Here is a 15,115-nt window from a genome sequence, read left to right on the forward strand (position 1 = left end):
ACTTGTCCTAAATGTGCTCCACATTATCTTTATTAGAAAACATCACGTGTCTTCCGGAGGCTTAGGAATTGAGGGTAGAATAAGACTGCCAATCAATAACCCAGAACCCCAGACCCACGCAACTGGGCTGGTTGCCCTGGGGCCGTCCTGGTCTCGCGGGGTTTAGACTCTGGCGGGACAAACCCTCTTTTTGCCTCTCGCCCACCTCAACCTACTGCGAGATTGGCACTCAGCCTCACTTCCTCCACCTTACCTCCCAGCAGCGACCAACTTCTGGAGGAAAGTGTCCACCATGGTGTCAAAAAGCTTCACCCTCGAGATGGTAGTGCCGGGGCGCGCAGATTCCTGAGACAATTCCTCAGGCCCTTTTTCCTCACAGCCGCTGCCTACGTTGACGCCGCTCGATTCGGCCATGTTGAAATAGAACCGCCAAAGCTAACTGGCCCGGCCGCTCCGCCCACCGAAGCCCCCGATTGGCCACTCCCGGCATTGCGCGCCTCCGATTGGAAACAGCGAATGTCTATCACCGAGCCGCGGGGAGGGGAAACTGTCGGAGGCGGAGGGTTACACACACTTTAATACAAGAACGATACACTTACGTATCATACTTTCTCGGCAAGCGTGCAAAATAAGCGCAAAGCTCAAGGACTCAATAAAAACGTTTAATTACACTTCGGAGACTTAATACAGTGCAACAGTCAATGTTCGCTGTTAATATTCACGAGTCCATTTTATCAAATGTTAACTGCATCTGCACTTTATTCCCCTGTCCTTAAATACTCCCATCAGGTTTCCCGTCTTGCCCAGTCTCCCGAAAGTTTCTTCCAATTTTGGCTACAGACCAATACATCAAAAATTCCAACTGGTCCAGATCCATGGTCCTGGGAAAATGGAAGCCCACTTTCCCACCCCCACCAAGACATTTTAACCAAACCGAATCCCAGTCCCTAAAATGTTAGATGGGAAAGTAGGGGCCAGGGGTCCCTTTTAGTAAATGCCCATCATCCTTTAAAACTGTGTGTGTGACAGAGAGAGAGAGAGGAAACAGGTGAAAGACTGAAATACTGTACAAGAAAATAAAACAGAAGAAAGAGTCTGGAGGAGTCTGGGATGGAAACAACGTAAGACATGAGAAGCAGGAGACTACCTCCTGTCCATGATACTTCACCCACTTTGCAATGGTGGGGAAGGACTGAAGACAAGACTCTAGGGACGGGAAGGTGTGGAGCTGAGAAAACCAACCTCCATAGGTCTCACTAGGATGAGTTTAAAGAGAAAGGAGGGATCCCTGGCTTCTTTTATGTTGGTGGTTCTTAGGGTAAAGGAGTGACTGAGAGGCAGGAAGATTCAGAATGATCTGTGGGCCCAACCCTTTGGATGACCATTTGTGAATAGAAATTGGAGGACTCTTGACAAAGTGCAAGAAGGGACAGACAAAAATAAAAATAAGTGAAAGAGAAAATAACCCTCAAAGATAGAGCCCAAGATGGGCAGTGGTGGTGGTGAAGGCAGAGAATCCAGATTCTGATCTTGCCTGGGGGATAGAATGTGGGGCAGCCATAAGAAATATCAAGGCTTCAGGTAGCTAGCACCTTTCAAATTGGCACCATGGCCTCTCCCAGGGGGTGGGACCAATAAGAAAGTCTGAAGGGTCATCCAAGCCAGATGTCTCAAGTAAAAGTGCAGGGTTTGATATGCCTTCTTCTCATTCCATTTACTGCACCTCTCCTCACCTGCAACACAAGCTTGGTAGAGGAGGTGTGTGTTGTGGGGGAAGGATGAGGCAGGGAAGGAGCACTCATCATCTAGCTCCTGAGAGCTTCAACAGATCATCTCGGCAGTATCAGGCTGGTAAATGCAGTGGTCCTGGTATTGGGTGAGTTCCTGACCCGCCCTTTACCCGCCTCCAAGCATCCCTCCAGAAGGTACCATGACTGGGATGACTCCTCAGATAGGAGAGAAGAAAAACACAAACAGTTCCACATCTCAGGGATTCCCATTGTGAGACAACATCTGTTTCTGTGAGTCCAAGTGATTGGGGTATATATGTGTGTCATGACTGCCTGGGGCTGAGAACCTCCACTGCCCTCTCCTAGGTTTGGCTCAGCTGGTCGAGGGAGATGCGCTAGGGCACACATATCCTCCTGTCACTTTCCAAACCAACTACTCTCTCAACCAGACTTTTCAGGGTAATGTTCCAAGTCCAGTGTGTCCCAGACAGTCTGATCTATTTAGAGCTGTGCCCACCAGTGTAGTCATCTGGGCCAGGAGAAAAAAACAGCTTATATATCCTGGGGCTGCTGGGACTGAAGGGACTGGGAGGGATAGATAACTGGGATTGAGGGAAAAGCTACATGATATTTTTCCACCTGTCTGAGGAAGGGGTGGGCTCTGCCTGCAGGACTGGTGCTGTAGCAGGACTAAGACAGTAGCCTGGTTCACAGAAAAATACACACACAAAATAAAGTATCAACATTTCTCCCCAACCTAATAACTCTCCAAAGAGAGGATGAGTGCTCTGGAGAACCAGAGGTTTTTGCTGCTCCCACTCCCTGTGCAAAAGTGCCTGGCACCTTGCCCCCAGTGGCAGGGAAAAGCAGAGTAGTCTGGTGGGCAGCTCAGTCCCAAAATAAAAATAAGCAAGTCTAAGAGATGAAGCAGGAAAGGGCTGATGGCAACTGCTTGGAATCTGGGCTGAAAGCCCAAGAGGAAGAACCAGTGGTAGTAAGCAAGTTCTATGTGCAGCTCTTCTCAGGATCTCAGGGACACAGATGGAGGGGGAAGGCAGAGATGGATTGGCAGGGGATGGATGGAGCGGGATTGGCAGGGAGAGTGGATTTCCTTAGGGCAGGACGGTACCTGTACTGAATGAGTGAGCCCAGTTTGGCAAGAAAATTAAAAAATAATGAGAGCAGGGGATCCAGGCGTGGAGCCTCTTCAGCAAGAGCAGTTCAAAGTCTCTGTCCCTGACCCAGGGCCGGACTCGGTATGTGGTGGGGCACCTGAAGAGGGTGCTACCCTCTCCTCTCTGCCCCCGACCCAGAGTAGTGTGGGAAACAGCAGGCTTCTCTCCCCATCACTGGTTACCAGTGTCTTGAGTCCACCAGCTCAGGTCGGAGGCTGAGTTTCTTGAGGCTCTCGTAGCCCACCACAATGACAATGGTTGAGGGCGTGGCTGAGATGATTCTGGCGGAGAGGCCTTTCATGAGGCCCCAAGGCCCCTCTTCTGCCATCAGCTGTCGGAAGGTCAGGATGATGGAGTTCTTGCCCTCAACCTGGAAAAGTCAATGCATTGGAGGACGACGGTCTGCAGTCAAAGCCCCTCTACCCAATCTCCCTCTGCCTTAGGCTAAAGTGGAAAGAATTAGACTTGGGAGTCAGAGGGCTGGACTCTGCTTCTGCGGGACAGTTCAGCACAGTAACTGAGTATGGGCTCTGGTGCCAGACTGCCTGGTATGAATTCTGCTCCGCAATTTACTAACAGCATAATCTCAGGTACTTTACTTAACACTTTGCACCCCAGTTTCCTCAAATATAAAATAGTAATGATAATACCTACCCTGTGTGGTTGTTCTACGAGGTAAACAAAAGAATACTTGTAAATGCTGAGAACAGTGCCTGGCAGAGAGTTAAGTATTCAATAATGTTAGTTATAATTAATATCATTAGATAAACTACATAGTGATGAGTCTTTGGACCAGGTGCTTCTCTCTGGTCTCAGGGAGGCTGGATTAAATCACCTCTAAGGGCCTCTGCAGCTCTGTTATGGACCAGGGTTCTTGGCCTTCCGGAAGCAACAGAAATTGACTAGAGGCCAGACAAGAAATTCAGACAAGGCTTTATTGGGGCCCCTGCTGCACGAGAGGGGAGCAAGAACAAACAACAGCTTGCTTTGCTGGCTCACTCCCCAAAGTGGGGGTAAGCTTGTTTCTTATATGGGGTGAGGGTAGGGGTGTGTCCAGGAGTCGGGCCAGAGGGGTGGCTTAGGTCTCATATGGGGTGAGGGTAGGGGTGTGTCCAGGAGTCGGGCCAGAGGGGTGGCCGGCCAGAGGGGTGGCTTAGGTATTTTGCCGCCCCTTAGGTGGTGTTGTGTGCAGGGAGCATGCACAGTACCCTGCTTTTGCTCCCCGCACTTCAGAAGTGGCAGTTGGGTTTTTTGGTTTCTTTGTATCTTTTGGGTCCAGAATTTGCCCCAACTGGGCATGCACACAGTTGTTTTTAGTCCCATATAGTTTCTTTGTATTCTGTTGCTCGAGGAGAGGTGTGTCCAGGTGCAAGCGCTGCAGCACTGCAGCAAAGGGGCCCAGGTCCCAGCCTGTCTCAGCTCTCTCTACCAGTGATTTTGATTCTGATCATCGCAATCCCTCTGAAGCCCCATGGCTAGAGTCCTCCCCCTCCAACCCTGTCATCTCCCACACACCCTGTGACCTGTCTTCCCTATCATACTGGAATCTTTTCTCTCTTTTTTCTTAATAGTCTTGCCCTCTTCTTCCCCACCCCCCCACCCCCATACCTGCCACCAAATTACACTTTTAGAGATTACCCCCTTCATACCTTCAGCCAATGCAGGACAGACACACTCCTTGTTATACTTCCCTCTATTCACAAGGTGGTCCCATCTCTGACTAAGAATGTCTCCCCATTCCTCTCTGCCTCCTTTAGCGCCCTCCTCCACATTCCGTCTTTCCCTTCTTCCTCTGACCACCTGTGCTCCCCTAATCCTCCACTTATCCACAGCCACGTCAAGGGCTTTTTTAGCTATGGCCCTGGTCCTCATATGTGCTGTCTCTTCCAGCCTGGGAACTCCTCTAAGTAAGGACCTGTCCTTTCCCTTGAATCTCCTCATGGAACACCCAGAACAAGGCTCAGGAGAGAATAAGGATGGAACCTATACACTTTATTATTTGCAAACCAATCAGATGCCACTCATTTTCAAACGTGTGGGTCGTGGAGGGGGCACATGCTTTCCTAGGGACCAATACACAGCTGACCCTCGAACAACACGGGTTTGAGCTGCATGGGTCCACAGATATGCAGGTTTTTTTTTTTTCAGTAGTAACAAGTAACACTACAGTACCCAATAAAAATTTTAAAAATAAATAAATTAAATAAATATAATAACCGGGAAGACTTTACCATTGCTATTTAACCTTTATGGATTGCATATCTCTCTAAACATGTCAAGATATATTCCTGTTTCTCTAAAGTACACACTTGGTTAATTTAAGAATTCCATGCTTATGCTAGCATTAAATTTAAAGAGATTATTTTACTTCTCTGGAAATAAATCAAAATTGTACATAGGTAGCAGAGTTACTCCATAAAAAATTGAATTTAAAATTGAACTGCCTGCTTATATTACCCACAATGTGTTTACATATATTTGACTATAATCTATACCAAAATGATTTAAGTAAAAATTCATTTTTATTTATACTTTAAAAAAAAACAACAACACTACAGTACTATGCGATCTGTGGATGGCGAACCACAGATTCAGAGGGCCAAGTTATCCTTGAATTTTCAACTGTGCGGAGTGTCAGTGCTCCTAAGCTCCATATTGTTCAAGAGTCAACTGTACCTAGATTTACCAGCCACCTCCATCCCAACATCCTGGCATCAGGGAAGCTGACTTCACCTCCATCTGCTAAGGTTATTTTCCTTCCCTCTCCTTCTCACTGTAACTCAATGACCCCACTCTCCTGGACAGCTGTCCTCTTAAGTTACCCAAATCAGATATTAAAATTCCCCCATTCTCTCCACCTAAAGGTTTTTAAAAATTATTTATTTTATGATTATTTATTTTCTTTTATGATTATTTATTTTTAAATTTTATTATTATTTATTTTTTTATTTTGCCTGCACTGGGTCTTAGTTGCGGCATGCGGGCTTCTTAGTTGTGGCATGCGGGCTTCTTCGTTGCAGCATGCATGCGGGATCTAATTCCCCGACCAAGGATCGAACCCAGGCCCCTTGCATTGGAAACGCGGAATCCTACCCACTGGACCACCAGGGAAGTCCCTCCACCTAAAGCTTTATACAGCAAAACTTACCATGTGTATATTATACATCATCATTCAGATTCTATTTCCTTGGACTCGGGGCTGTGAAATTGTCATTAAGCTGACCAAAGACAGGGACTATAATTTCTGGACACCACCACCCAGGGCTTTGTCTGTGTTTGTGCTGAGTCCACACAGAACAATCTGTGAAACCTGTTCAAGGACAGTCATTTTCACTGTAGAGAAGCACATAGCCAAGTGGAGAAGCCAGATAGACTTACGAAATTAACTAAAATCATATTTCTAATAACCACAAAGCTACAAGGTAAGGAAAAGGTGGTTGATAGGCTACGCTATTATGATGAAAGCCTAGAAGAAAGCAGTAAGAATTCCTAGAGGCATGGGCAAGGAAAGGAGTAGAGGCATGCAAGGTAGCAGACAGGATGACAGAAACATTCTAGGTGATTCAAAGTGCTCAGCTGGTTTCTGTAGATGGTAAGCATAACCACAAGGAAGAGGCTTGGATGACCAGGAGAAGGCTGGCTAGACTAGAGGGCCATGACACAAAGAGGTCACGAAATACTGGAGGGCCTGAAGATCACACTTCTAATGGTTTATCTGGGAGGAGGGTAGGGGAGAAGACTGGTCTTACCTGTACTCGGGTTCGGATGACATCCATGGGATTGGTGAGGATGGAAGCAGTGGCTGCAGCCAGAGGCCCCGCGATGGCTTGAAAGACGATGTGAGGGCACTCCTTAGGGCAGAGGGACGAGAGCTGCTCTGGAATCAAGGGAAAGATAATGCCTCAAGACATGAGGTTCCACCCCATGCGCCCCCAAACCTTTTCTACAAGTTGGCCCAACGATGACAAACCCTCCATCCTTAGCCACCTTAGACCCTATAACTCCCATCTTTGCTTCCATCTAAACCAACAACAAAAAAAAAATTTTTTTTAAAAATTTATTTATTTATTTTTGGCTGCATTGGGTCTTCGTTGCTGCACGCGGGCTTTCTCTAGTTGTGGCGAGTGGGGGCTACTCTTCGTTGCGGTGCGCGGGCTTCTCGTTGCGGTGGCTTCTCGTTGCGGAGCACGGGCTCTAGGCATGCAGGCTTCAGTAATTGTGGCACGCGGGCTCAGTAGTTGTGGCTTGCAGGCTCTAGAGCACAGGCTCAGTAGTTGTGGCGCACAGGCTTAGTTGCTCCCTGGCATGTGGGATCTTCCTGGACCAGGGCTCGAACCGGTGTCCCCTGTGTTGGCAGGCAGATTCTTAACCACTGCGCCACCAGGGAAGCCCTGAACCACCAAAAATTTTTAAATCTCAGGCCCCTTCCAGAAGTCATTTTGCACAGCACAAAATTCCTCTGGAGAAGGGGATTTCAAAACCTCTTTGCTTGCTGACTCCTTTCAGAAATCACTCCTGATGTAAAACTCTTATGTTTATGCTCTACTTTTCACAACTCACTGGCTAGAAAAGCACACACCACATATTTTCTTATACGTGCGCTGGATAACTGGTAAGATACATTAAAAATTGGTAACACTGATTGTCTTTAAGGAAGCAAGCTGGGTGACTGTGGTAGGTGAGGAGTGTTTTCACTGCATACCCTTTCCTACCTTTTGAATTTTGAACCATGTGAATGTTTTAAAAAATAAAAACAATTACAATTAAAAGAGGAAATCATATCCTACAGTGAAAACTTTTCTTCAGCCTATATTAAGAAAGGAAAATTGGACTTCCCTGGTGGCGCAGTGGTTAAGAATCTGCCTGCCAATACAAGGGACAGGGGTTCGAGCCCTGGACCGGGAAGATCCCACATGCGGTGGAGCAAATAAGCCCGTGCGCCACAACTACTGAGCCTGAGCTCTAGAGTCCGCAAACCACAACTACTGAGCCCGCGCGCCACAACTGCTGAAGCCCACGTGCCTAGAGCCCGTGCTCCGCAACAAGGGAAGCCACCGCAATGAGAAGCCGGCGCACCACAAGGAAGAGTAGCCCCCACTCGCCGCAACTAGAGAAAGCCCGCGCGCAGCAACAAAGACCCAACACAGCCAAAAATAAATAAATTAATTAATTTAAAAATAAAAAAAGAAAGGAAAATTCATTTTTCAAAATGCTGATGAAGAAGATGGAATAATACCCAGATTCACCCAATCCCAGTGTCACTAGGAAGTTCACCTGCAATTGAATTATTTTGCTTTTCCCTCTCTGGAGATAAGAGACAAGAGTTCGTTCATTTATTCAACAAAGATTTATTGAGTGATTACCATGAGCCAGTCACCTTGGGTTCTAAAGATACAACAGTGAATAAAAGAGCCTCAAATCCCTGCCCTTATGAAACTTACATTCTAGTAGGGGAAAACAGACAATAAATAAATCAAAAGCAAAATATACAGCTATGTCAGACATGATGTGTGCTAATTATAGAAAAAAATAAAGCAGGAAAGGAAGATAAGGAATGCCAAGGGCAGAAAGGGTAGAAGGTGAAGTTTAAGCAAAGCCCTAAAGGATAGTATAAGCCTTATCGATCTGTGGGGAGAACTTTCCAAGCAGAGGTAACATCCTATGCAAAGGCCCTGAGGCATGAGCAGGCCTGAGGTCTTTGGCAGCAAGGCCAGTATGCCTGCAGCCAAATGAATGAGGGAAAGAACAGTAGATGAGGTCTAAGAGGTAGGGCCCTGAAGCCATTGCATGGACTTTGGCTTTTACTCTGAGTGCGACTGGATATAAAATAGATTTATCATCTCCATGATTCCCTCTCAGTTTTCTCTGTACAATTCAGTCACCATAATACCTTTACAAATTTTTTCTTGGGGGGAGGAGCAATATAGGGGTAGGGGATTAAGAGGTACAAACAAGCTACAAGGATATATTATACAGCACAGGGAATATAGCAAACATTTTGTAATAACTATAAATGGAGTATAACGTTTAAAAATTGTGAATCACTATATTGTACACCTGTAATTTATAAACTATTATACATCAACTATACTTCGATTTAAAAAAATAATAATTTTTTTTTTTCCCATGCTCCTAGTTTTGGTAATTTACGGCCAGGCAACTAAAGATTAGGAAACAAGTAGGAGGGTGGAGGTTGGCAGGACAGAAGAGAGGGCTTCCAAGTCCGAAGGCATGACAGAATTCCTTAAGCCCTACCAGAACCACCTCTCCCCTGGATTTCTAATCACTTTCTTCCCCAGGGTCAGCATACAGAAAGAAACAAAGTGAACTGGTGGCTCCGCCTCAAGGGTGTCTTGTTGCTCCTGAGAAGAAAACATTTTACAGCCACTGGAAGGCAGCATCTGGACTGGCACTGCCAGCCTCCTTGGATCTGTCTGCACTGGTGTCCAGGCCTGCAAGCTGCAGTGGGATTCAGATTCCAATTCTAATCATGCACACATGCCATTTTTCTGGGGTTTAGGAAGAGGATGAAAAAACAAAGGCAAGAGGGTGGAGGAAAGAGCCCCATGGCTTTCCTTCTCCATTATTCATTCAACAAGCATTTATTGGGCATCTATTATCTGCAAGGCAGAAGATAAACCCAGGTTGACTTGGTTAAAGTCCTTCCTGGCTAAATGACTTTGGACAAGTAATATAAGTATTTATTTAATGCTTACTATATGCCAGGCACTGTGAAAGCACTAGACATAAAACAGAGAAATGAACAGGAAAATGCCTTCATGGAACTTACAATCTAATTAAGGAGCTGGGTGGAAACTGGGGATAAAATAATTGCAAATTATGACAAGTGCTATTAAGGAAAATAAGGTGCTACAAATGAAAACAGGGCTTCCCTGGTGGCGCAGTGGTTAAGAATCCACCTGCCAGTGCAGGGGACACAGGTTCAAGCCCTGGTCTGGCAAGATCCCACATGCCGCGGAGCAATTAAGCGCATGCGTCACTACTACTGAGCCTGTGCTCTAGAGCCCGTGAGCCACAACTACTGAGCCCACGTGCCACAGCTACTGAAGCCCACGCGCCTAGAGCCTGTGCTCCACAACCAGAGAAGCCACCACAATGAGAAGCCTGAGCACCACAATGAAAAGTAGCCCCCCTCGCCGCAACCAGAGAAAAGCCTGCACACAGCAATGAAGACCCAACACAGCCAAAATAAATAAATAAATAAAATTTTAAAATAAATAAATTAAAAAAAGAAAACAGGAAAAGCCCTCTTTCCAACTGGGTAAAGAAGTCTTCTTGGGACTTCCCTGGTGGTGCAGTGGTTAAGAATCCACCTGCCAGTGCAGGGGATACGGGTTCAATCCCTGGTCTGGGAAGATCCCACATGTCACAGAGCAACGAAGCCCATGAGCCACAGCTACTGAGCCTGTGCTCTAGTGCCTGCGAGCCACAACTACTGAAGCCTGTGTGCCACAACTACTGAAGCCTGTGCACCTAGAGCCCGTGCAACAACATGATAAGCCACCGCAATGAGAAGCCCGCACACCGCAACGAAGAGTAGCCCCCGCTCACCGCAACTAGAGAAAGCCCGCGCGCAGCAACAAAGACCCAACGCAGCCAAAAATTTACAAATTAATTAATTAATTAATTTTTAAAAAAAGAAGTCTTCTTTGCAAAGATGGCATGTACGCTGAGGCTTGAAGCATGAGAAGGACCCAGACACACAAACAACAGGGGAAAGGGTATTCCAGGCAGAAAGAACAGTATCTGCAAAGGCCTTGAGGTGAGAACAGAGCTTGGTATGTCTCAGGAACTGAGAGAAGGGCAGTGAGAATGGACCAGAGTGAGTAAGGGGAGAGGAGCACAAGATGGGGCTGGAGAAGCAGACAGGGACCAGATCACATAGACCTGTATTGACCGTGAGAAGCATTAGATTTTATTGTAAATACCCATAAGGCAGCATTGGTAGATTTTAAGCAAAATGGAGTGACAAAAACCAGTCTACTCTCTCAACAAATATTTACTGAGCACTTACAATTCACCAGACCCTGAGACACACAGTGTCACAGAGTGTGGCACACAGTGGGTATTCAGTAAATGTTAGCCTCCACCCGCTTCCAAGAAACTTTGCAGTCAATTATATCAAAATAAAGCTGGGGAAAAAAAAGCGTTAAGAAAAAAGAAAAACCTGTGCAAATAACAGAAGAGATAGGCACATACAAATAACATCAAGGCAAATGTTCTAACTGCCTTAAGAAAGACTGAAGCAATGTCATGGGGGTTGAAAGGAGGGAAAGATCATTTCTGACTTGAGAGCTACATGGAGAGGATGGGAGAGGAGGCAATGAGTCATGATTTCACCAGGGTAAGTGGACCTGGAAGGCATCTAGCAGAGGGACATGAACTAGATGCAACTAGAGAAGGCCCATGCGCAGCAACGAAGACCCAACGCAGCCAAAAATAAATAAATAAAATAAATTAATTAATTTAAGAAAAAAATGTAAAAAAAAAAATAGTAAGGAAAGGCATCCAACTCAAAAGCTCACTATTACCCATTGCTTTCATCTTTAAATCCTATGGATTTTGTCCCTCCCCACCCTATGATTCTCTGCCAATATTCCACTAACCTTAGTTGATCCTGATGCATCGAGAACCCACTCTTTGTCCTACAGTCATATACTTTACTGGTCTGATTCCCTCCACTATAATATTAGCTCCTTGAAGGGAAGAACCATGTCTTACTCATCTCTGAATCCTCCTGGATTCAAATGTTTGCTGTATGAATGGCCCAGTCTCCCATTAAATCACTCACTCCAACATGCACAGAGCAACAGCATCTCTGTCCATTAGTAACCATCCTCCACCCCCACCCTCCTGGTCCCTGCTTACCTGCATAGAAGTGGTAGAAGGGCCACCAGACAGCACTGTTCGGGATGTAAGTAAGCAGCGAAGCCACGTAGCCCCGGTAGAAGCCACGAAGTCCATCAGCCCGCAGGATCTGCCTGATGATGTCCTTGGTTTGGCCAAAGGCAACTACCCCTTGTCCCTCTGGACTCCCTCGCACTTGGAAGCGGCCCGTTTTCTCACCCTTGCGCTGCATCATCAGGTGCTGGGAGACCACATCAATGGGCACCGTGATGCTCTGAGCCACGAGAGAGGCCGAGCCACCGGCCACCAGTGATTTGACTGTGTTGCTCTGGCTGTAGTCAGCTACAAACTTCCGGGTGAGCTCATAAGTGGTAACATAGCACTGGCCAGATATGAGGGTGAAGGTGTTGACCAGGAACCCCCGGTAGAGGCCAGTCACACCATCTGCCCGTAGGATCTTGATGAAGGCATCAAAGGTCCCATGGTAGAGGCTCTTGCCTTTCTGAACCTGCAAGCGAGTGCGGATGAGGGTGAATGGGTAGACGCTGACACGGATCATCATTGTCATTGCCACGCCAAACACGTAGAACTTCTTCTTGTCCAGGTGTTCCCACTCGATGATCTGGATGTTACGTTTGTCCTCCATCGTGCCTGGAGACCTGGGGATTTGAGCAGGGTGGAGGGAATGTGAAGGAGATCAGAATTTGCACTTTCCCCTCCTGGATGGGCTCTGAAACCCCATTCTCAGGCTTCAGCTCCTGGGGTACTGACTTCTCCAAAGTTTAGACTTCACCCAGTCTGGCTCTGCCAACCCCTGCTTGATTCTTCCTTCATGGGTCGGGACAGTGCCCTCTTCTCTCTCCTTTACCGGTCTGTCCCAATTCAGGACCCCTCTTCTGAAAATTGTTTCTCACCTCACTCCCGTGGGCCCACTCCCACCTCAGCTCCCTACCCCCAGCTTATCAGATCATCTATTCTGGTCTCTCTGCCTCTGCCCAGGCCCTGGTGTCATGGCCCATTCTCCTTTTCCTTCTCTAGCTCACCCAGACAGCTCAGGATGCTGTGGGCAAACCAACCACCTGGCCTTTAAGTGGGCTAAGGGGATGTCACTAAGTGACATTCTGGAGGTTCCTAAAGGCTAACGGGAAGTGCTCCATTTCTGACGCTCCTGGGCCTACTGAGGAGGCATGGCCTTCCGCCTTGGGCCTTTGAGCCTCAGCAGGGTGCCTCTTTTACCACCATTTACCAGCTGACTCACCTTACTTTATTTCTGGTTTCCCGTGCTGGCCCCTCTGAGCTCCTCCTGACCCACACTCACTACACTTACACTTTCTCCAGTCTGCATTAGAAGAAAGTGTGAGGAAGAAGGCAAGTGGGGCTTTCACTCCACAGGCACCCCCCCCACCTCCCTTCCTTCTAATGACAGGAGTTAGAAATTTAGGAACAAGCCAAAGGTCAGAGTCCTCTTTGGTTATTAGATAACTCACTCTAGAGAAAGAAGAGAACCACCTGAGAGCTAAGCAGTTTCCCTGAAGAGTCTTAACTACAGGGTAGAGAACATGCTTGGCTTCTTTCATCCCCAAGCATATAAATAATAACCTCAGCCCCTAGGTAATGAAGGGAGATTCAAGTGACAGAAAAGATATAGAGACTCTGCCTTTGAGAAACTCAGTCTCTTCAACGGGACACAGTATCCCTCTGGGGAATGGATGTAAGACACAGAGATAAAGAAACCAGGGCAAATTAATGTACATGTGGCCCTCATGTTAAGTGTATCCACTGACTAAAGTTTCAAACAAAACTAATAAGCTTACAACTGTAATAACTGTATAAAGTCAGGAGCTTTCAACTTAAGAAATGTCAAATGAGGGGCTTCCCTGGTGTCGCAGTGGTTAAGAATCTGCCTGCCAATGCAGGGGACACTGGTTCAAGCCCTGGTCCAGGAAGATCCCACATGCCACAGAGCAGCTAAGCCTGTGTGCCACAACTACTGAGCCTGTGCACCACAACTACTGAGCCCACATGCCACAACTACTGAAGCCCGCGCACCTAGAGCCCGTGCTCCACAACAAGAGAAGCCACCACAGTGAGAAGCCCGCGCACCCCAATGAAGTGTAGCCTCCGCTCGCCACAACTAGAGAAAGCCCGCATGCAGCAACGAAGACCCAACATAGCCAAAAATAAATAAAATAAAATAAATTAATTTAAAAAAAAAAAAAGAAAGAAAGAAAGAATCCGCCTGCCAATGCAGGGGACATGGGTTCGAGCCCTGGTCTGGGAAGATCCCACATGCCACAGAGCAACTAAGCCCGTGCGCCACAACTACTGAGCCTGTGCTCTAGAGCCCTCAAGCCACAACTACTGAAGTCCGTGTGCCACAACTACTGAAGCCCATGTGCCTAGAGCCCGTGCTCTGCAACAAGAGAAGCCACCACAATGAGAAGCCCGTGCACCGCAACAAAGAGTAGCCCCCGCTCTCAGCAACTAAAGAAAACCGGCGTGCAGCAGTGAAGACCCAATGCAGCCAAAAATTAAATAAATGAATAAATAATTAAAAAAAAAAGAAATGTCAAATGAGAGGACATCGTATATTGGACATACACATAGTGACAATGTAATGTGCTCCTGTGTAGGATACTGGACATTTTCAGCCAGAAGGGGAAAGTGGGAAGTTAAAGTCCAGGAAGCAGGAAATCAGGGGCTCCCTAAGCTCTGAGAGAAATCCTTAAGGGATGGGAAAGGAGGTGGCCACATCAAAAGGACAACTCTAGAGAGGTGAAATGTTCTACACAGGCAGTCCCAGCACCAATGCCTTGACAAATCTCATGTCAAGTGTATAACCAGAGTTCATCCTCAACCACCTTCCCCAACCAAAGGTCCCAACCAGCCTAAGTAGCTCTTGGTTTACCATATACGTCAGTGGGGAAGCAAGGTTAGCTTTTTGGAATTTCCTGAGCTGGACTGCATCACTTTCATTAAAGTATAAGATACGTGCAGTGCAAACTGAGTACATGTGAGCTGAGGGAAAACCTCAGCTTCAAGGTGAGGCATGGGTGAGGCACATGTAACCAAGACAGGCTTCCTGGAGGAGGACAAAGCAGCTTGAATGGAGGAATACATGTGGACAGTGAAAGGGAGGAAACAATGGCTTGAAACAACTGGTTTGACCAGAACAGAGAATCTAGGCCATGGGAAATGAGCTAGACATGGGGTTCTAGGAGGAGAACCCCTGGAACACTGATGTGCCACTTGCTGTGGGCAAAAGTGGCCCTTCCTCCAGCCTCAGCCCAGGACACCCATCAAGTCCAGTGCGGCAATCTTCTCCTTTAAGGCCCTTCAAGA

The 15,115-nt window shown here is 47.0% G+C and overlaps 1 protein-coding gene across 7 annotated transcripts in view; it reads right to left on the reverse strand.

Moving 5' to 3' along the window:
* LOC309658454 (solute carrier family 25 member 44) overlaps window positions 1-15,115 on the reverse strand; it is a 42,306-nt gene that overhangs the window by 24,370 nt on the left and 2,821 nt on the right. For 2 of the 7 annotated variants that reach the window (XM_082457035.1, XM_082457034.1), the window contains exons 2-4: window positions 11,795-12,432; window positions 6,655-6,782; window positions 3,088-3,275 (exon numbers count right to left, since the gene is read on the reverse strand). In XM_082457035.1, the coding sequence (XP_082313161.1) occupies window positions 3,088-3,275; window positions 6,655-6,782; window positions 11,795-12,419 (941 nt within the window). In that variant the 5' untranslated portion in view covers window positions 12,420-12,432. Of the gene's footprint in view, window positions 1-253; window positions 442-3,087; window positions 3,276-6,654; window positions 6,783-6,943; window positions 7,297-11,794; window positions 12,433-15,115 lie in introns of those variants that run through there. The other 5 variants (XR_014262239.1, XM_082457036.1, XM_082457037.1 and 2 more) reach the window with 5 other exon arrangements.

This window comes from Balaenoptera physalus, assembly GCF_965194825.1.
Source record: "Balaenoptera physalus genome assembly, chromosome: 1".
In the NCBI taxonomy this organism is placed as follows: domain Eukaryota; kingdom Metazoa; phylum Chordata; class Mammalia; order Artiodactyla; family Balaenopteridae; genus Balaenoptera; species Balaenoptera physalus.